At 39.0% G+C, this 21,022-nt stretch overlaps 1 protein-coding gene and 1 pseudogene across 2 annotated transcripts; both read left to right on the top strand.

Annotated features, from left to right (window-relative positions):
- The first annotated feature begins 1,905 nt into the window (after positions 1-1,905).
- On the top strand, positions 1,906-7,718 carry LOC143627620 (putative methyltransferase PMT5). The gene is made up of 7 exons (XM_077097398.1): positions 1,906-3,805; positions 3,900-4,035; positions 4,651-4,891; positions 5,426-5,630; positions 6,213-6,680; positions 6,764-6,896; positions 7,206-7,718. The coding sequence occupies exons 1-7, from the start codon at positions 3,291-3,293 to the stop codon at positions 7,353-7,355; spliced, it is 1,848 nt and encodes a 615-aa protein (XP_076953513.1). The 5' UTR covers positions 1,906-3,290; the 3' UTR covers positions 7,356-7,718.
- A 1,930-nt stretch (positions 7,719-9,648) lies between these two features.
- LOC143627547 (14-3-3-like protein GF14 iota) lies at positions 9,649-17,820 on the top strand (annotated as a pseudogene). The gene is made up of 10 exons (XR_013152609.1): positions 9,649-9,726; positions 11,392-11,452; positions 14,044-14,051; positions 14,172-14,183; positions 15,229-15,460; positions 16,408-16,495; positions 16,580-16,689; positions 16,770-16,918; positions 17,457-17,497; positions 17,578-17,820. The product of XR_013152609.1 is annotated as a 14-3-3-like protein GF14 iota (transcript).
- The last annotated feature ends 3,202 nt before the right edge of the window (positions 17,821-21,022 follow it).

Raw genomic sequence — 21,022 nt, 5'->3', positions numbered from 1 at the left:
GATCAGTTGGAGCAATGTGTCAATTGATGCTTTAGAGTTAAACTGGACTAAAAAAACCCATGGTACAAACATGGGACCTTGATATATACATAAATTACTATTACCAACTCGTTTACTATTTATAGTATGCTTTGAATGAAAAATGAAGACAATATTCAGCTTGGTGGTTTATCGGCCGGTTTTTAGATCAAACCGAATCTGAACCAGAACGGTTTTGGTTATTTGTTTTACGCATGGGTTTTGTTCCGTTATGAGGCGGTTTTTAGGCTTTACATACAACTTTTATCTAAAAAAATTTCTCTAGAAATAATGAAGTCTAAAGTTTACCAAAGTTTACATCGACCATTACAAGTGAATTTGGCTATGAAACTTGTGACCAACAATAATGAACTTGAACCACAAATCTAAACAAACAAAGTTCGGTGTGGTTCGGTTTATTTTCCTAGTATAGAACGATTGCTAAATTTGGTGTGATTCCGTGCGGTTTAGTTGTGTATTCAGTTCTTCTCACTCTAACTGAGCTTTATGTCAAACTCTTTACTCTCGTGTCTCGTGTGACATATTTGATGTATGCTAAAACAACCTTTGACTCAAGTTTAGTAATGATTCTTAGTGACAATAGTGGAATTTGCAAGTTTTGGAAATTGAAATGGTATATGTTTCTTACAAAGAGAAGATTATAGTACAAGTTGGAAATTGAAATGGATTATTTACTCAACTCATATATATTAATATAACTATTCATTAATGTACAAACAAACATCCATAAGGTACAAGTTGGTAAATCCTATTAGTTTCTTGGTTACTTACATGTCCACGTAAATTGTAAAAATGTGTGGTTGTTATTTTTGACTGAACAAATATCTTGGACAGAAAACCTCTTCGAATTTACTTTTCACACCAACCTAAAGATCTTAAAAACAAACCTAGCTTTTCACACACTCAGCCAACTTGATGATCCACCCAACTTGAATACACTCCGGCATTCACGTGACATCAGATATTTAATATTTCTCATCTTTGGTTGATGGAAGTTAGATGCCTTCGTCAATTTAACATTTTAATCTAAAATTTTGTTCACATTTTAGCGCGTCTTAACTCGTGAGTTAACACGCTTAGCGTGACAGCATGCATGGATATTTAATGTTTTCAAGTTTATTTTTGGTACGTTGTAATAAACTAACAAGAGAAAATTGCGGTTTTCGTTCCTGTGGTTTGTTCAAATATGTTGTTTTAGTCAAGTAGTTTCAAATTTGCGATTTTCATCCATGTGGTTTCGTTTCACTTGCAAACAAACCCGACCTCGGTAACCTCGTTAAGTCTGATCGTTAAACCTATCAACACGCACCTCACGTGAGGGGTAGTTTTGTCTTTCTTTCTTCCCAAATAAACCCTAACCCAATTTGGGAAGAAAAAAGACAAAACTGCCCCTCACGTGAGGTGCGCATGTTGATGGGTTTAACGATCAGACTTAACAGGGTTAACGACGTCTGGTTTAATTGCAAATTAAATGAAACCACATGAACGAAAATCACAAATTTGAAACTAATGGACTAGAACAAGATATTTAGACAAAACACATAGACAAAAAACGCAGTTTACTCAACTAACAATCTCACCGCACCGCACGGGTTTAGAATGCTAGTTTATAAAAAAATGGAATTAAATCTGTAAAAGAATAAAAATAAAAAATTGAACAAGTTTGAAAACAAACTCTGAAACGACTAACCGAAATGACCGGAGTCATTCTCCTCCGATAGAAACTGCTTTCTCTTTCCGATCGTCAATGATAATACTAATACTAATAATAATAATAATATTAATAATAATATCGAGTGAGCATTTATCGTCAATGATAACCGAATCTAAGCACAATAATAATAATCAATATACCTAACGCCTGTCTGGTAAATAAATTATGCTCTTCGAAAACCCTAGCATTTACGTACTTACGTATCTCCTTGTTTTCAATTTCTGTTAATATTATTATTCATTGCATTTGTTATTGTTCGTCCGGATCTGTATCGATTCTGTGATAATAATTTAGGTGCTGATTGTGAAATTAGGTCTAGTTGTTTGCAATTTCATGTTATTAGGTTGTGATATGAAGCTCTGATTACAATTTTAGGTTAATTTGAAGGTATTTCTGCTTTAGTGTACTGGAATTGAGGAATTTGAGGCTTATCTGTTGCATTGATTTACTTTACTAGTTATCAGTTTATCATTAGGTGTATGATCTCAGTTGAACTGTATAGCCATTGCATTCATCTGTTTTGTTTCGGTTATGTTGATTGAATTCGTTTGTTTCTCGTTTCCGTCTCGATTATGCGAGAATTTTGGTGCTGATTGTGAAATTAGGTCTATTTTTTATTTTTTTTGTTGCAATTTCATGTTATTAGGCTGACAAATGTATGTTAATGTGAAGATATTTCTGCTATTGAACTCGATTTACTTTATTAGTTATCAGTTTATCATTAGGTGAATAGGTGTTTGATATCATTTGAACTGTAATATTCATTTCATGCACCTGTTTTGTTTCAGTTATATTTGTTGAATCTATTGGTATATCATTTGTTCAGATCCGCCTTGATTTCGTGTGAAATTAGGTATAATTTTTATTTTTTTTGCAATTTCATGTTATTAGGATGACAATTGTGTGTTAATTTGAAGATATTTGGATCTGAGAAGGCCATTGATAAAAAAGACTAGGTTTGGATTTTGGCCCTAGGCATAGGTTGCAAAGGATATGATTAATCCTTTGTCATGTTAGTGTTTTTGTGCTTATAGTTTTGCCGTGTAAATTTCATTGCATTTGTCTGTTTTGTTTCTGTTATCTTGATTAAATTACTTCGTATCTAGTTGGCTCAGATCCGTCTCGATTCTGTGATAATTTTGTCGTCACTTGTGACATTGTTTTTAGTTTGTTTTTTCCTCGCAATTTCTTGTTATTAGGTTGTGATACGAAGTTCTGATGGCAATTGTAGGTTGGTTTGAAGATATTTCTGCTGGCATTTGGCAATTGAACTGCTAACTGTACGTTTCTGGAATTGAGCAATCTGAGGCTTATTGATTACTCCATCTACTTCAGTAGCTATCAGTTTATTATTAGGTGAATAGATGTTTGATCTCGATTCATGGTTTGATGAGATGAGATTTAGGAATTAGATGTAATGATTGTGGATACCTTACATTTGCCTTTGACAATTGACACTTTCCTAAGTGATACTTCCAAGAGATTTTATGATACTTTAGGTCAACCTTTTAGATAGTGCTTTTGAAAGCCTGATGATATGAGAAGGCCATTGATCAAAAGACTATGTTTGATTTTTGGCCCTAGGCATAGACTGCAAAGGATATGGTTAATCCTTTGTTTTGTTAGTGTTTTTGTACTTATAGTCTTATCTAGACCGTCTTCTATCTCGGTCAATCCAGTCACATTGACTATGAAACCAGATATTCATGCAAGCTACCGAAGACTAAAACAGCAAGCATTAAATGACTATTTGGATTTAAGTAGTTTATCTTTAGGAGTTAGTAACTTGAAGGAGGTTAAACTTTGTGGAAAAGAAAGAGAACATTATGTACCTTGTTATAATGTGTCTGCAAACCTTTTGACTGGATTTACAAACGGCGAAGAGTTTGATCGACATTGTGAAGTTTCAAAAGGCGAACCATATTGTTTGGTTCGTCCTCCAAAAGATTATAAAACACCACTGAGTTGGCCCGTTGGTAGAGATGTGATTTGGAATGAGAATGTGAAGATAACAAAAGAACAATTCTTGTCTTCTGGAAGCATGACAAAAAGGTAGAGTTTTAATATAAAGTTGCATTATATACACTCACTAGTGCATCAACATTATTACAGCTTTTTGAATTTTTGAATATTTTCTGTTTTTTAGGTTGATGTTAATGGAAGAGAACCAAATTTCTTTTCAATCAGATGACGGTTTGATGTTTGACGGTGTTAAAGATTACTCCCACCAAGTTGCAGAGATGATAGGGCTTGGGAGTGATGCTGAATTTCATCAAGCTGGTGTAAGTGTTGACTTTTCTTGACTGTGTTTATGATGTCAGCTGGATTTTCTTGATTAGCTTCATGGAACCTTTGTTTATAGACAGCATAACTATTAACCAGTCGCATAATTGAACCGAACATTCAGTTAGGTAAATGAATGTGCATTTGTTCATTAGGTAAATGAACGAAGAAGAACACACATCTATCGTTTATGTAAGCTCGTTTATGTTTGTTTGTAAACATTCATTCATTTATGTTTGTTAGTTTACATTTTATAAGTTTGTTTGTTTATACATTCACTATAATTTTATAGGTCCATTACAATTTAGTCACGGTTTATGAAATTAAAATGTCACTCATTACGATTTAGTCTGGTTTTATTATAATTTTAGGCCCAACAGGTTGATGTTCACGTTTATTTAATAAATGAACGAACACGAACACCATGTTTTGTTCATCTAGGTAAACAAACAGACATGAACACAAGCCTTTCATTCAGCTCATTCTCTTAACAAAGTACACAAACAAGAAAACTCCATTTATTTGTCATTCTGTTTGTTTACAGCCTAAGCATAACTAGTAAACACGTAATAGTAGCTTAGTTGAAACCAATCCTTGTTAAATTCTTGCAACAGGTGCACATTGTTCTCGATATTGGTTGTGGGTTCGGTAGCTTCGGGGCTCATTTGCTGTCAGTGAAACTAATGACTGTTTGTATGGCTGCATATGAGTTAACCGGTAGTCAAGTTCAAATATCTCTTGAAAGAGGCCTTCCAGCAGTAATTGGCAATTTTAATTTCAGACAGCTTCCATTTCCATCTTTATCATATGATATGATTCACTGTGCAGAATGTGGTATTTTATGGGATGACAAAGGTACTTTTTCTTGTATTTTATATGTTTTTTTCACCTTTTTTTGTTGATACATATATATTAAAGTATAAAAGATAAAGACTCATTACCTAAGGTGAAAGTGCAGTTTGTTTGTTCACTGGCCTGTAAATTTACTGAACGTTCAGTGAATCGTTCGGCATGAATTTTACATATGTTTGTGAACATTCTTTCATTTTTACTCGTTTGTGTTTGTTCGTTTACGTTTTTTATGTTTTCGGCCCAACGGATTTATTATGTTTGTTTTCACGTTTACTTTTAATTGATGTTTTTTTGGTTATTTTTGTTCATCTATGTTCATTTAGTTTCTTTGTTTGTTTATATTATTAACAAACGGGCATAGACATAAACGAACCCACTCATTTTTTTAACAAACTCAACAAATACAACAAAACCGGTTTTGAGTGATTGTTTGTGGTCGATCGTTTGCCCGGTTAAAGTTAATTGAACGGACACGAACATGCCACGTTTGGTTTGTTTATAACCCTATTTGTTTCTAACAAATTTTTCATGAATCAGATGGATTGTTACTTATTGAAGCTGACAGGATACTAAAGCCTGGTGGCTACTTTGTTTTACATGGAAGTTCATTAAGTACAAAGAAAGGAAGCATGGCCAGCCCAATTGAAGAATTGGCCCACAAAATTTGTTGGGCTTTTATAGCCCAACAAGAAGAAACTTTCATATGGCAAAAAACCGTTGATCCACAATGCTACTTATCTAGGTGAGGCTTGTAGTAAAAGTAGGCTCATAAATGAACCGAATGAACACAGATGAAGCATGCTCGTGTTCGTTCATTTAACTTTTAAACGAACAAATTATCGACCACAAGCAACTAAACAAAAGGGGTAATCTTGTTTGTGTTCGTTTATGGGGTTTATGAATGGGATAACTGAATATAGATGAACGAACATAACATAGCTAAAACCAATTAAAAGTAATTAAAAGTTTAAAATTAGACTAAGTTAAGTTGTAGCGAGCCAAAAAGTATTAAAACTAGACTAAGTTGTAACATGCCAAAAAAATTAAAAGAATATTTTATGTTTTTAACTAACGGTCTAATACAAACGTAAACTAACAAACATAAATGAATATAAATGAACGAATGTTCACGAACATAAATGAATGAATGAGACGTGTGTTCATGTACGTTCGTATATTATATACAAGAACTTCCCGCCAAATGATTCAGTGAGCGTTCGGTTCATTTACATGCCTAAGTAAAACTATATTCATAATTTTCTCTTTTTCCCGTTCTTTTAGATTTGGGAATTTGTTATTGAAATTGGTCCATTGTCAATAATAGTGTGCAGGGTATAGTTCCTCCTTGTATAGAACAAAAGGAGGATATTCCGTCTTATTATGAGCCACTTGCTTCTTGTATGGGCGGGACCACCAGCAAACGATGGGTTCCTATTCAAAACAGGACTTCAATTTCTAAATTTACCCCTGCTGAGCTGGGCGCTTACGGAATTCAGAAAGATGAACTCGATGAAGATTTTGAATCTTCATTATCAGCATTAAGAAACTACTGGTCTTTACTTACACCTTTGATTTTTTCTGATCATCCTAAAAGGCCCGGTGATGAAGATCCATTGCCTCCATATAATATGATAAGAAATGTTATGGATATGAATGCGCATTATGGTGGTTTGAATGCTGCGTTTTTGAAAGAAGGAAAAGCAGTTTGGGTTATGAATGTTGTGCCTATTAACGCTCGTAATACACTCCCAGTAATATTACATCAAGGTTTTGCTGGTGTTTTGCATGATTGGTAAGTAATCCGTGAAATTATTGACGCAACTTATGATTATAAATCCTCTTCTTGTTTGCTTATGTGAAACTATTTAACTCTAGGTGTGAACCGTTTCCCACTTATCCACTGACATACGACATGCTACATGCAAACGGGCTCCTTTCATACCTTACTCTAGAACAATGCAGCATCACAAACTTACTTTTGGAGATGGATCGTATCCTACGCCCCGAGGTACACATACTCGTTTAACTCATTACATGTAGGTAACATTTGGTTTTTGGGTATTGGAATGAAGGTATGGCTTCCGTCCATAACATAAGTGTTTGGTTGGGTTTAAAAAAGGGTTATCAAACACTAAAATGTAGGCACCTAACATTCTAAATCATTTTTATTCAAATATTTCATATTATAATTGATGGGCCATGCCTAAAGTGTTTTGTTACATTGTAAAACTCATCCATGCATAATTGCAGTCATTGTACAATTCTACACTATCTTTCACTCCGTGTAATGCCAGCTCAAAGTTTCATTCTTTTCCAGGGATGGGTTGTTCTTTCAGATGATGCGGGGTCCATAGAGAAGGCGCGCTCGATCGCTACACAAATTCGTTGGGAAGCAAGAGTCATTGATCTTGAAAATGGCAGTGACCAGAGAATACTTGTTTGCCAAAAGCCGTTTGTAAGAAAATGAATCCTGCAACCAAAGAAGGTCCATTGTTCCTCCAATCACCCAACATTATAAACTCTGGTAACTACTCTACTTCTTTCATGTAACACAAGTTTTTTTATTAACACCGCGCAAAAAGACCCGTTACCTAACCAGGCCATTTTTTTTCAACAATAAATAATATGTATTGTTCGCCAATAATGATACAAGATTTGTAACAATGTGTATCAGGTGAGAGGCTCTACGCTCGATTTTTGGTATGTCATATTTGTAGATAAAATGAAACTTACCGAAGCACTTGCAAGACATGTAGATTAGAGAAGTTTTGCTGCCACGTAGTCATGAGTTTTTGTTTTTGTTTTATATTTGTTATTTTTTCTAAAGATTTCTGAAGGGATTATTGCAATTCATTCTATGTTATTTCTCCGTGTCTTGATCAATTTTGTAACTCCAAATTACATTTTGAATGAAAATATCTCCGCTGACTAGTCATGTAGTATTCGACATCAGTGTTTTCTTGGAGCTTTTGATATAAAACATGGTTATAGCTGAACCAAATATCTCATATTGAACTAGTGCATATTGTTTTTGACTTTTTGGTGATTTAACTCCCAAAACATTTGCATTTAAAGCCAAATTATATAACCTATGACCAAGAGCTTGAGTTATATGACCAGCTGTAAGTAGATACCGATTATAAAGTCACATGAAATGCAGATGAATAAGAAAATCTGGGCCTATGAAAGTTAATTATGGAGTTTAGTAGCAAGTAGCAACATGCCGGGAGTGGCGGAGCAAGTTGTTCGTCGGTAGCAACTCTATCAGTGGCAAATCTTGGGCAGTTGTAAGCAACACTTCAGCACTCTAGTAGTAATAAAAGGTTCACAATGCCTCATTGGGAAAACACTATACATTTGAAACATAATGTTAGGGTGTGTTTGGGAGTGCTTATTTAAGTGAAAAAGGACTTTTTGCTAAAATAACTTCTAAACTTATGAATTTTTTAGAAGAAGTTTTCAAAAAAATGTTTGGATTAACTTATGTGTTGGGGGAAACTAAAATGACTAAAAAGGACAATCTATTTTAAAAAGAGTGTAATGGGTTTCGAGAGTTAGAGGGGTGTAATAGGTAATTCAAACTCATTAAGTTAATAAGTTACATATTCCTAACTTTTCAAAATCCTTTTATTTTGCCTTGTCCAAAAGTTAAACTCCATAAGGCCTTATGGTTTGCCAAACACCTTATACCCCTTATTAACTTTTCAAAAAGTTTATAAGTTATAAGTTGATGAAAATAAGGAATCTCAAACACCCCCTTAATCTTCCACTTTGAAAAGAACACACTAAAAGCTTTTCACCATCCTCAAGAACAATGGTAAGTTTTGTATCATCGACTCAACGATATCTAAGGGATTATTCACCCAACAACGAACCTCAGACCGTTTGTTACATTTTACCATAAATCCAAAACTCCATAACACCAAAGATGAACCCTGTAGTGAAATCCAAGTGGTGCTAACCCGTACTATGTATTGAGAAACCCGCGGGTATATTTGGTTATGTACCATGAAAATCACGTCTCTCGCATTGTATTTTTCAACAATGGAAGCCATTTATAAGCCCCATCGCCCATTAAGACATTATTATTTCACACCATCTCCTACACAATTTTGGTTTCACCTATTATGGCTTTTACAATAAATAATTTAAAGTCATTAGTTAACTTGTAACATGTTGGAGTTGTTAACATAACTTTAAACCATAAAAATGAACTATGCTTACATACCTTTTTATAAATTAAATACATATGATGGCTAATAAATAATTAATAATAGCAAAGAGGGCATATCCACCGCTTATGGTCTAGTGGTACGAGGCTTGGGCTCTTCAGTAGAAACCCAAGTTTCATTGTAAGTCCTTGTTTAAGGTTGGCAGTTCGAATCCCGAGTTAACCCGGGTTTTCGTCCAATAGTGTGTTACGCTAGAGAATCATGCTCTTATGACGGCACAACGACCGCCAAATGGTAGCTGGTATGGTTTCCCGGAAGAACGCCCAAGCCAAACTCTAAAACCAACGTGTGCCGGGTTAAAAAAAACTACAAGGGTGGGTCCGAGAGATTGGGATCTGGAGACACGATTTACGCGCCATAAAATTCTCCACATATATATTTAAACAAACTCAGTCAAGTCTTTCATAATAATTAACTAACTAACTTAACTAACCTCTATCAACACTATCTTCCACATTTGATCTTAAACACTAGTAGTTCGTGATTCAATAAATCGAATCGATTTCGAGGAATCAATCGATCAGCAAAATGTCTAACGAAAAGGAACGAGAAAATCACGCTTACTTAGCTAAGCTAAGCTCGCAGAACAAGCCGAGCGTTACAAAGGTATAATTTATAACCTAATCTGTTTTTGATTTCAAATCGATCGTCTAGCGGTAGTAATATTAATATTGCTGTAGAATTTGATATGATTTGGTATGGATTATTTCGTATATTGGTTTGTGTGTGTGTGTGAATATTGTGCATTTGTTTTATGAGATGAACCTGATGCTGTTAGGTTCATTGGAATGTTGTTGTAGTTGCGATCATTAGTCCTATAAGCGAACCAGACGTTTGGTGATCCGAATTTGGTCATGTTCGTTCAAATGTGCTCATGAACATCGATAATTAATATGTTCGTTTATGTTTGCCAATTCAAATAAAACCTTGTGTATTGTGTTCGTGAACCGTTCATGGACAAACTCATTTTCTTAATGAACGAACACATACAAGAAGTTCCATTTGGTTAGGTATTTGTAAACTGTTTTGCTTAATCAATAAAAGCTTAATGGACGAACAGTCGAACATGAACAAGGCCTTGTTTAATTCGGTTCGGTTCGCTTTGTTTACAGCCCTAGCGATTAGCTTAATGCTTGAAGAATTATGTGTGAGTGTGTTCTTTTAACCTAATGTATATAGAATTATCAGTATCAGTATCGATGTACTTATGCTTGTAATAGTGATATGGACTGAAAAGAAGCTGAGTTTCTGTTTGTACTTTCATCATCATCATCATCAACGTACTCAGTATATCCCACCAATAGCAAAGCTATGGTAGGGTCTGAGGAGGGTAAGATGCAGACAGTCTTACCTCTACCCCATAGTAATAGAGATGCTGCTTCCGGTGAGACTACTGGCTCGATAGTGATTTTGCATCAAGCCTTGGACATAAGGCACATAACACTCAACCATCGAGACTCAGGCCGATTGGTGCATATACCCTTGTCTTTTGTCTATTAACGCCACCACATGATGCCTGATTAACTTTCCGTCATTTTTAACGTTATTTTCACGAAATTAGTAAAATAACGTCAAAATTAGTACAATTTCACTTTTGCCCACCCAATGGCCCACACATATATGCATTATATGCGCGCATCGCAAGCAGGGCATAATAAAAATAAGTTCGTTTATGTTAGCCAAATCAAATAAAACCTTGTCTATTGTGTTCGTGAACCGTTCACGGAGTTTATTTTCTTAATGAACGAACACGGGTTTGTAAATTGTTTGCTTGACCGATAAAAGCTTAATGGACAAACAGTCGAACATGAACAAGGCCTTGTTTAATTCGGTTCGGTTCACTTTGTTTACAGCCCTAGCGATTAGCTTAATGCGTGAAGAATTATGTGTGAGTGTGTTCTTTTAACCTAATGTATATAGAATTATCAGTAATTAAGTGTTAAGGGGACGGACCGGTGGTCCGGTGCTATTATTTTCATCTGTTGGTTTTGGATGTAGTGCAGTTTTTTTAACCTGCTGTTATAATGTAGTGTAGATTCGTCAGTATCGATGTACTTATGTTTGTACTTTGTAGCATGCATTTGTATTGCTAAATTGATCTTCAATCATTTTATTATATCAATCTGGAATGTTGTATTGATTTATGTCATGTTGTATTATGAATACTGAGTCAAAACTTTGGTGTACAAAATGTTAGACAGAATGATTGATCTTCGGTTGAAATGTTGGTCTAACAATGATTTAAATCATATGATGGATTCCTTATTTCAGAGATGGTTGAAAGTATGAAAAGTGTTGCGAAACTAAACGTTGAGCCATGCATGGCGGCGGAGTGGTGATCCGCGGGCGCGCATGCATAGCGGCTGAAAGTTGAGTGTGCATGCATGGCGGAGAGTTGAGCGCGCATGCATGGCGGGAGTTGAGCGCGCATGCATGGCGGGAGTTGAGCGCGCATGCATGGCGGGAGTTAAGCGCGCATGCATGGCGAAGGGTTGCGTGCGCATGCATGGCGTTAGAGTCTTGACCCTCAGCACTGCGCATGCATGGCGTCGGGGTGTTCCTCCAATGCGGCGCATGCATGGCCGGGAGAGTTCGTCCGCAACGCACTTGTATGGCGTCGGAGTGGTGATCCGTGAGTGCGCATGCATGGCGGCGGAGTGTTGGTCCGCGGGCGCATGCATGGCGGTGTGTTGTGAAAATGAGTAAAGGACTTAGAATATATTTTCTTGCCTGGCTCCAACTGTGGAGGTGGTGTGGTATTTATAGTATTAGGGTTTCCAATGATTGGGCTCAGACCCAATTAGGGCCTTTTTGGCCTCCTCCTATTGCTTCGCGCCACGTGTACTTAGGACACCTGGTGCCTTTTCATTGATTATTCTCTGACCAAGGTATTTCATCTGACCCATGTGCCATCACTCGGTGGCACATGGGCTTTGCTGAGTTGTCCACCCTTCATTGACAGCTGTCAACATCAGCACATTCTTTATTCCTTAAAAGATACCTTCTGGAAGGTTGTCTGATGAGTACAATCATGGTTTTCCTTATCCTGATTTGGATTAGACTATTGTCTCATTTGTTGTGTTGTCCTTTATGCGCCTATCCCGGGGATGCGCAAGGTCTTCTCTTTATTCTCACGCGCAGATGTTTCATGCGCAGATGTGATATGCGTAAGCATATGTAATATGCGTGAGCATATGTGATATGCTCCACGCGCAGATGTGATATGCGTGAGCATATGTGATGCGTGAGCATATGTGATATGCGCCACGCGCATAGGTTTTGGCTTTGTGTCTTCATGACATCCTGATTTCAAGCCTCTTGTCTATATCTTGTGGGTTGACCCGCCCCACTCGATGTTAAGGCGGGTGCATACCCCTTCAAGCCCCCCCCAGTCTAATGTGTTTTGTCTCGCGACTTAATAGTTTGCTATTTTAATAGGGCTTGTTTTTTTCTTTTTCTTTTCTTGTACGCGCGTTGCGCGAAATTCCATCCCTTTCGTTAAAACGAATCGTCAATGCACGTGGTTGGTTGTTGACATGCATCAGAGATGGAGACGTTGTCAGACCTTCGTGTGCTCGGCGCCAGCGCGCATGCGTGATGGCGCGCTGCTGCTTCATGGCGGTGGAACTCATGCATGGTGGCATGCACCATGGCGGCCAGATGGTTATCTGCGGTGGCGTGTACGCGTGGTGGCGCAATGACATTACGCGGTGGCGAGGTTCACTTGTCGTGGCGCGTATGAATGTTGACGGAATGTTAATCCGCGACTGTGCGCATGAATGGTGGAAATGTATTGAACCACGGTGGCGCATGCGTGGTGGCGATGTACTGAACCGTGGTGGCGCATGCGTGATGGCGATGTATTGAATCGCGGTGGCGCATGCGTGATGGCGGTGGATCGAACCGCGGTGGCGCATGCGTGATGGCGGTGTATCGAACCGCGGTGGCGCATGCGTGATGGCGGTGTATCGAACCGCGGTGGCGCATGCGTGATGGCGGTGTATCGAACCGCGGTGGCGCATGCGTGATGGCGGTGTATCGAACCGCGGTGGCGCATGCGTGGTGGCGGTGTATCGAACCGCGGTGGCGCATGCGTGTGCTTGTTGAATATAAGGCATGCTTACACATTGAAACTTGAACAAGGTTGTAAGGAAATTATTTTTACTTAATCCTTAACAGTTGTCATATTTCAAGTTATTTTGCGATATTCTGAATATGCTGACACGTGCCTTGGCATTTCATTATTCCTCTTTTGCGCGACGTTATCGTGCATTTATTATAGGGAATTATGAATGAGTTTTTTAGCCTTTACGTGTCAGTATGTGTTACTCTGCCTATATCCATTATAATCCCATGCGCGGCCCCGACCTGAGACCTTAACAACTATGCTTTGGCATGTGTTTTGCCTTAGTTGTGCTTAGGTATTTTTATGGTCCAGCTGCGCAATACGTAGGATGGATGCTATGAGTAATTTGAGCTAAGGCTCATATTATTGGGCTAAGGCCCTGACGTTTTAGAGTTAAAACCCGTCAACGCGTCTGAGCTTGGAGCTCGCGCATGTATGTTTTACTTCGTTTTATTTTTAGTTTGATGTCAATACAATGTTGTCATATTGCTCAAAATTAATAAAGGGAAGTGTGAAACATGTATGCAAAAGGTAATAGAAAGCATATTAGTTTGGTGAGGGGAGGCCATATTCTTGGTAAAGGTCTGTTAGGCTCTCCGCCGCCTTCCTTCTTGTCACCTTCTCCGCGATTAAGAATGTCTTTTTGGGGTTGGGCGCGCATGCATGGCGGGAGTTGAGCGCGCATGCATGGCGGGAGTTGTTTCGCAGGGCGCCTGTTCATAGCGGCGGAATACATCATCCGAAGCGGCGCGCATGCATGATGGCGGGTTGTTGAACCGCGGGGTTGCGCATGCAAGGCGTCGGAGTGTTCCTCCAATGCGGCTTCCTCCGAGGCGGCACATGCATGGCGAGGAGTGTTCCTCCGATGTGACATGCATGGTGGCGAAGTCTTGATCTTCGGCACTGCGCATGCATGGAAGCGGAGACTTGATCTCCGGTGGCGCGTATGCATGGTAGCAGAATCTTGATCCTCCGCAGTGCCCTTGCATGGCGGCGGAGTGGTGACTCGCGGGCGCGCATGCATGGTGGTGACGTCTTCTGCGCAAAACCAAAGGCATGGAGTTGTCTTCCGACCCGCATGGTGGGTTTTTGCGGACGCGCATGCATAGCGGTGGAGTCTTCTACGCCAAAGGCATGGAGTCATCTTCCAACCCACATGTTGGTTTATGCGGGAGCGCATGCATGGCGGCGGAGTGATGACTCGCAGGCGCGCATGCACGGCGTCGGGAGTCTTGTTCGCTAGATCTATAACCTAGATCTAGATCTGTAAACCAGATCTAGATGGATCTGAAGCTCGGAGTTGAGAGAATTTAAAACCATCACAGATCCGGAGGCTTGACCGTCCGAATCAGGTAGTTTCTTTTTTGGATCTACAAATCTTTTTCAGCTTCATTTTTGCACAGATCTGGAAGCATCTTTTAGATCTATGGATCTTTTTGAGCTTTAATAGAACAAGTCTTGAAGCATTTTTCTGTAAACTTCCAGATCTGGATTTTTCTTGGATGAACAGATCTGAGAACCGAGACGAAAATCGAAGGGTAGCTCGTTGCCGTCCCACGGATGGCGCCAATGTAGAAACATGAAATGAATCTGACCTGATCCATGACGATATTCCCCGGTCTTCGAGATGAACGAACCACGACTCGATCTTCTTCTCTGGTAGCTTGAGATCTGCAATGGTTTTTGGGGGTGTGGAGGTGACTGCTAAGAAATCTCGAGGATCTCTTGTTTACAGACACAAAAATATGGTGGTGGCTCTTATTGAGAACCTCAACAACCAACCCTTAATAAGGAGATGGAGACCTCCTTATATAGGGAGCCTCATGGCCACCATCATGGTACCCTAATGGGCCTAGCCCAGTTAGGGTTACCTCCACAAAACCCCCTCAGCCCAATAATATTGTATTAGTCCATAAAATAAAATAAGCCAGACATAATAAATTAAGGTCGTAAGCCGGGTTTAGTACCATACCCCTGCACAGTTGGATACAAGAATGTGATTGGTACGAGAAGAGCGTCTTGGCGTATCATGTCATCGATTGAACAAAAAGAGGAATCAAAGGGAAATGAAAGCAATGTGAATCTAATTAAAGGCTATTGCAAAAAGGTTGAAGATGAACTTGCCAAAATTTGCAGCGACATTCTTGAGATTATTGATAAGCATCTCATACCTTCTTCTGGCTCGGGAGAAGCTACTGTTTTCTACTACAAGATGTGAGTTGTGTTGAATGATCACCCTATTGTTTTTTTTTCTATCATCATAACCAATTGTTCAGTGAATCTGGTCGTGAACCATCCAGCAGGAAGTATGTTTATGATTGTATATTCAATAAACGAACGAAGGCACAAACATGAACATAACTTTCGTTCATTTAGTTAGACGAACGAACATGAGCACGCCTCGTTCGTTAATATATGTTCGTGAACGTTCGTTTGTGTTCGTTATTTTACATTTGTATCTTTTTGTTCGTTTATATATTCCTTTTTAATTGTTAGGCTCATTACAATGTTTATTAAATAAAAATATCATCCATTACAATTTAGTCTAGTTTTATTATTTTTCTAGGCCCAATAGATCGATATTTACGTTTGGTGTTTGCTCAGTTAGTTTTGTTCATTTACCCTCGTGAACCATTCACTCATAACATTAGCGAACGGACATTAATGCACATGGCACGTTCATTTTCTTATCGATGAACACGAACAAGTAACTTCGTACGATTAAAATTAAACGAACACAAACATGCCCTGTGCGTGCTCATTTGGTTAGTTTAGAAGCTTAAGTGAGGTAGATCTATATGGACACCACTGACATGTTATACATGCCATATACGGTATAACCTCATACGGACTGTTTGATATGGCGAAAATGTATATGCGGGCCTGTTTAAGGTGTCATAAGAGTTTCTATAAGGGCTCGTATAACCTTATTGAAAATCTGAAATTGACTGGTGTGACAGTGATGTGTTATGTTATAAGTCATATAAGGTCATATGATGTGAAAGTTTGCTTTATATGGTGTGACAGGTCTGAGGTTTGCAAAAGTTATACGTCTCATAGGAACTAAATGTTATTAAGAACGCTGGAGCGTATTAGTATTCGTTGATGCGTGCCAAGTATCTTTTATGTTTTCATATTTTTATTATGTCATGTGGATACAGGAAAGGTGATTACTATCGGTACCTTGCTGAATTCAAAACAGATCAGGAAAGAAAGGATGCTGCTGAACAGTCATTGAAAGGCTATGAGGCATGTTTTATATTTTAATATTATAATTGAGAAACTATGTTATTTATATTGTTTTTCTTAATCATATAATACCATTGTATGTAGGCTGCAGCTGCTGCTGCAAATAAAGAACTCCCTTCAACCCACCCGATTCGTCTTGGCCTTGCTCTCAATTTCTCTGTGTTCTACTATGAAATTATGAATTCACCCGAGAGGTAATTTTCGAACTTTTTTTTTTTTTTTGGGTAAGCTACTGAAGAAATGTAAGTGAATTTGATTGTAAAGTAATTTACAGGGCATGTCATTTGGCTAAACAAGCTTTTGATGAGGCGATTGCTAACTTGGACTCGTTAAGTGAAGAATCTTACAAGGATAGCACATTAATCATGCAGTTATTGAGAGATAACCTCACTCTCTGGACCTCTGATTTGCCTGAGGATGGAGGTACTTCATACTTTTTCACATACTTAAATTACACAATTGTTTTACTATGTTTATTTATCGATCATGCACGTGTGACCTGTTTACATATGAATAATTAATGGTTCATAGTTTAAAAAAAATTACTTCTTACATGATTAGTTAATGATTCATCACAGAAGAAATAATTAATTTTGAGAACAAAAAAAAAATCTAAATCGTTAACTTTTCTATCAATGGCTCATATTTTAAAAAATTTTACTTCTTACATGCAAATGTCTATGTTATACACATTAAAAACCATTAAAATATTACAAAACCACTCCTCTAGCAAGAAGCTAGAGTGGGAAAAACTGCATTCAGATTCATAAATCAAATTTGATTCGGTTCGAGTTTCTTCAGATGATGAAAACAATTGTTTGTAAGACCTTTTTTAAAGATGACAAAAATGTTTTTATCGGTCAACTACTCAATCTGGCCTGATTCGGCCTCTACCTTATAATCGTACACGCATACTGCATACATAGTATATGAACTGATAAGTCAAGAATTTTGTTTTCAGGTGATGAAAACCAGCCCAAGGGTGAAGAATCCAAACCAGAGGTTAGTTAATGGATGTGACAGGCACATGTTAATTTCTCCAAACAACTAACTGATTTCAAAACTATATGTTTTACTAGCAGGAGAAGAAGTAGTGATGGATGGAGATAAATAGCAAGCCCGGCCCACGGTCAGCTCTAAGCTCTCAAGAACTTGGCCTTTGTTTTGGTCAAAAGGGGATTATTTAATCAGTTGCCTTTTTTGGGCCATCAAAATCAAAGTTTTATTTTTTGTTCATCTTTGATCTTACTACCTTCATAAAAGCTCTTGCCCCTTTAGTATTGCTTCCATAAATGTTGTAGTTCATTATGTTGTTTAAATTTGTTAGATATTAATAGATAACAATCGTAACTAATAATATTTGTATAATATTTGTATAAATTAAGATGATCTTATCTTAATGTAGAGTAATCTCTTGTATTTGTAATTCCCTATTTAAAGGGCTGAATTAATGAGAATGGGAAAACGATTCCAATCATAATTCTATCATGGTATCATACCTATAGATCCTAAACCCTAATTCTCTCCCATCGCCTCCCTCCTTCCGCTACTTTTTTTTCTTCTCTGCCGGATTTCTCTTCTCCCTAACAAGCAACATTCAATGGCCTCTCCCATTCACCCTGCCATCACCGTTACCAATATCCGGAATTTCATTACGTTAACCCTCGACAACGAAAGCGCCCAATACGTAACATGGTCCGAACTTTTCAAGATCCACTGTACTGCTCATTAGGTGTCCGACCACCTCCTGCCTCGTATCAAACCTGCTGCATCGGCCTCAACAGACAAAGACAAAGGTCCTGCTGTCCCTCCTCAAACCGAGGAAGAATAGAGACGCATTGGCGCTATCGTTCTACAATGGATATATGGCACGATATCCATTAATCTTACTCAAACGGTGATGAAGAAAAATACTACTGCACATGAAGTCTGGATCGCTTTGGAGAATTTATTTCAAGATAACAAGAGCGCTCAGGCCTTGCATCTCCAATCGAAACTGAATAACACCTGTCTCGAATATTTTAAAGATATGGCCTCGTACTGCCAAGAAGTGAAGATTTTAGCCGATCAACTGGCTAACATAGATGTCCCTCTATCTCCAACCCAACTGGTCTTACAGGTTCTTGGGGGCCTCACGGAGCAATATCGAACCGTGGCCACCGTAATCCGTTCCACCGACCCATTACCCGAATTCAATGTTTGTCGCTCAAGACTCTGCCAAGAGGAAACCGACTTGGCTGCTCATGCACTCCACGCTGCTTAAAGCGCAGGGGCTGCTCTCCTTGCTGCATCAAAGACAGAAACATCACATGAAGCCTCGCATAACAACAAACAGAAAGCACAGCTGATCGGGGAAGAGGTCGAAGCCGCGGACGCGGCCGTGGTCGAGGCAGAACTACGTTTGGACGGGGCAGAGGGGGAACTCCACATCATCCGCAGACTCCATGGGGACCGTTACTCGCCTATCAACCCGGAGCAACTCCACACTCCTGGCAACATTGGCAAACTATGCCACCGTGCCCGTACCCGACAGTCGCTAGGCCACCGACACAAACCTCTCAGGGCATACTTGGACCACGGCCAGCGCAAGAATATCAGATGGGTTACGTTCCAACTGGTTATGTACCGACATATATTGACCAGGCATTCCGGACAATGTCACTTTATCCGCCCGAGCAGCCTTGGTACATGGACACCGGTGCAACCAACCACATGACCAACCATCCAGGTAATTTTCACTCCTTTTTTAATACCGGTATCTCAAACAATATAATTGTTGGCGACGGTAATATCATTCCCGTGACCGGACAAGGCAACCAAATCCTTAAACCACCTTACCCACCCTTTAAACTAAATAATGTTCTACTTGCCCCGAACATTATTAAAAACTTACTTTCTGTTCGCCGCCTAACTACCGATAACCAAATATCAATTAAATTTGACCCGTTTGGTTTTCTTGTGAAGGATCTCAAGACCAAGGCACGTATCCTACGCAGTGATAGCACTGGGGACCTCTATCCTCTCACGCCCGAGGTTCTATCCAAGATTCGCTCACCTTCTACTTTTGCTGCTTTATCCCAAGACGTGTGGCATCAACGCCTGGGCCACCCGCCTCTCGATTTACTTAAGTCTTTAAATAAGTCAAACTTTATTCATTGTAATAAATTTCATTCTCAAGTTTGTGAACCATGTATTTTTGGGAAAAGCATTAAACTACCGTTTGTCAATTCTAGTTCTTTTACTTGCATGCCTTTTGATTTAATTCATAGTGATTTATGGACATCGCCCATCATTAGCACGGGTGGTCATCGATACTACATTTTATTTATCGATGACTACACGAATTTCCTATGGACCTACCCGATTTCTAATAAATCACAAGTCTTTTCGAATTTTAAACAATTTTACACTCTCATCGAAACTCAGTTTGAACGCAAAATCAAACAATTTCAGTGCGACAATGGAAAAGAATATTCAAACAACTCTTTTCTAGCGTTCGGCGCTCAAAACGGATTGCGTTTTCGCTTCTCGTGCCCCCACACCTCTTCTCAAAATGGGAAAGCGGAACGAACCATCCGCTCTATTAATAATATTGTTCGCACCCTTCTTGCCCAAGCCAACCTCCTAAACAACTTCTGGCACATGCCTTGGAAGTCGCTACTTACCTTCTTAATATCTTACCCACCAAAACCCTTAAAACCCGCACACCGACACACATCCTATACAATCGCGCACCGACCTATGATCATTTACGAGTGTTCGGTTGCTTGTGCTACCCTTTAATACCATACACCACAATTCACAAACTGGAACTCCGATCCAAACCGTGCGTGTTCCTCGGTTACCCGACCCAACACCGGGGATATAAATGTCTCGACCTCACCTCACATAAAATAATCGTATGTCGACATGTACGATTTTATGAAAACAATTTCCCATTCAAAACTATTAACAAACCTTCTCTTCAACACTACAACTTCCTCACTGATGACCTTAATCCAAATATTTGGTCTCTAAGTTGGCAATCCAAAACCCACCGCCCCTATATCACCAAACACCAACCTGCCTCCTAATTGCCCAAATACCAGCACTCTGCCGTTTGTCTATTCCAGGTGGCCTAGAAACCAGCCTCCACCACAGCCCGTATTCCTACCACAGACTTCGGCCACTTCACCAGAAACACAACAGACCTCGGTTACCCCTCCCTTACCCACGACTAACCCACCAAACCCACCCCAACCTCAAAACACAGCCACCCGCACCATCCGTACCCGCTCAATGGATGGAATAACCAAACCGAAACAAACCTTTAACCTGAACACCACATCGGTAGCACTTATTCCCCGTAACCCAACGGATGCCTTGTCCACACCAGAAGGGCGCCAAGCGATGAAAATTGAATCTGATGCCCTTATTAAAAATGGGACGTGGGAATTAGTTCCCCGCCAACCGGATATGAATGTTATACGGAGCATGTGGCTTTTCCGCCACAAATACAGATCGGAAGGGTCATTGGAACGATACAAA

The sequence above is a fragment of the Bidens hawaiensis genome, unplaced genomic scaffold, assembly GCF_021521415.1.
Source record: "Bidens hawaiensis isolate Kalapana, Puna unplaced genomic scaffold, B.hawaiensis_p1.1 tig00004685_1, whole genome shotgun sequence".
NCBI classification, from domain to species: Eukaryota; Viridiplantae; Streptophyta; class Magnoliopsida; order Asterales; family Asteraceae; genus Bidens; species Bidens hawaiensis.
This window is presented reverse-complemented; position numbering and strand designations above follow the sequence as displayed.

Coding starts and splice junctions, on each gene's coding strand:
- LOC143627620 (XM_077097398.1), top strand. CDS start 3,291: ATGAGAAGGCCATTGATCAAAAGACTATGTTTGATTTTTGGCCCTAGG. Junction 3,806..3,899: donor TCTGGAAGCATGACAAAAAG/GTAGAGTTTTAA, acceptor TCTGTTTTTTAG/GTTGATGTTAATGGAAGAGA. Junction 4,892..5,425: donor TATTTTATGGGATGACAAAG/GTACTTTTTCTT, acceptor TTCATGAATCAG/ATGGATTGTTACTTATTGAA.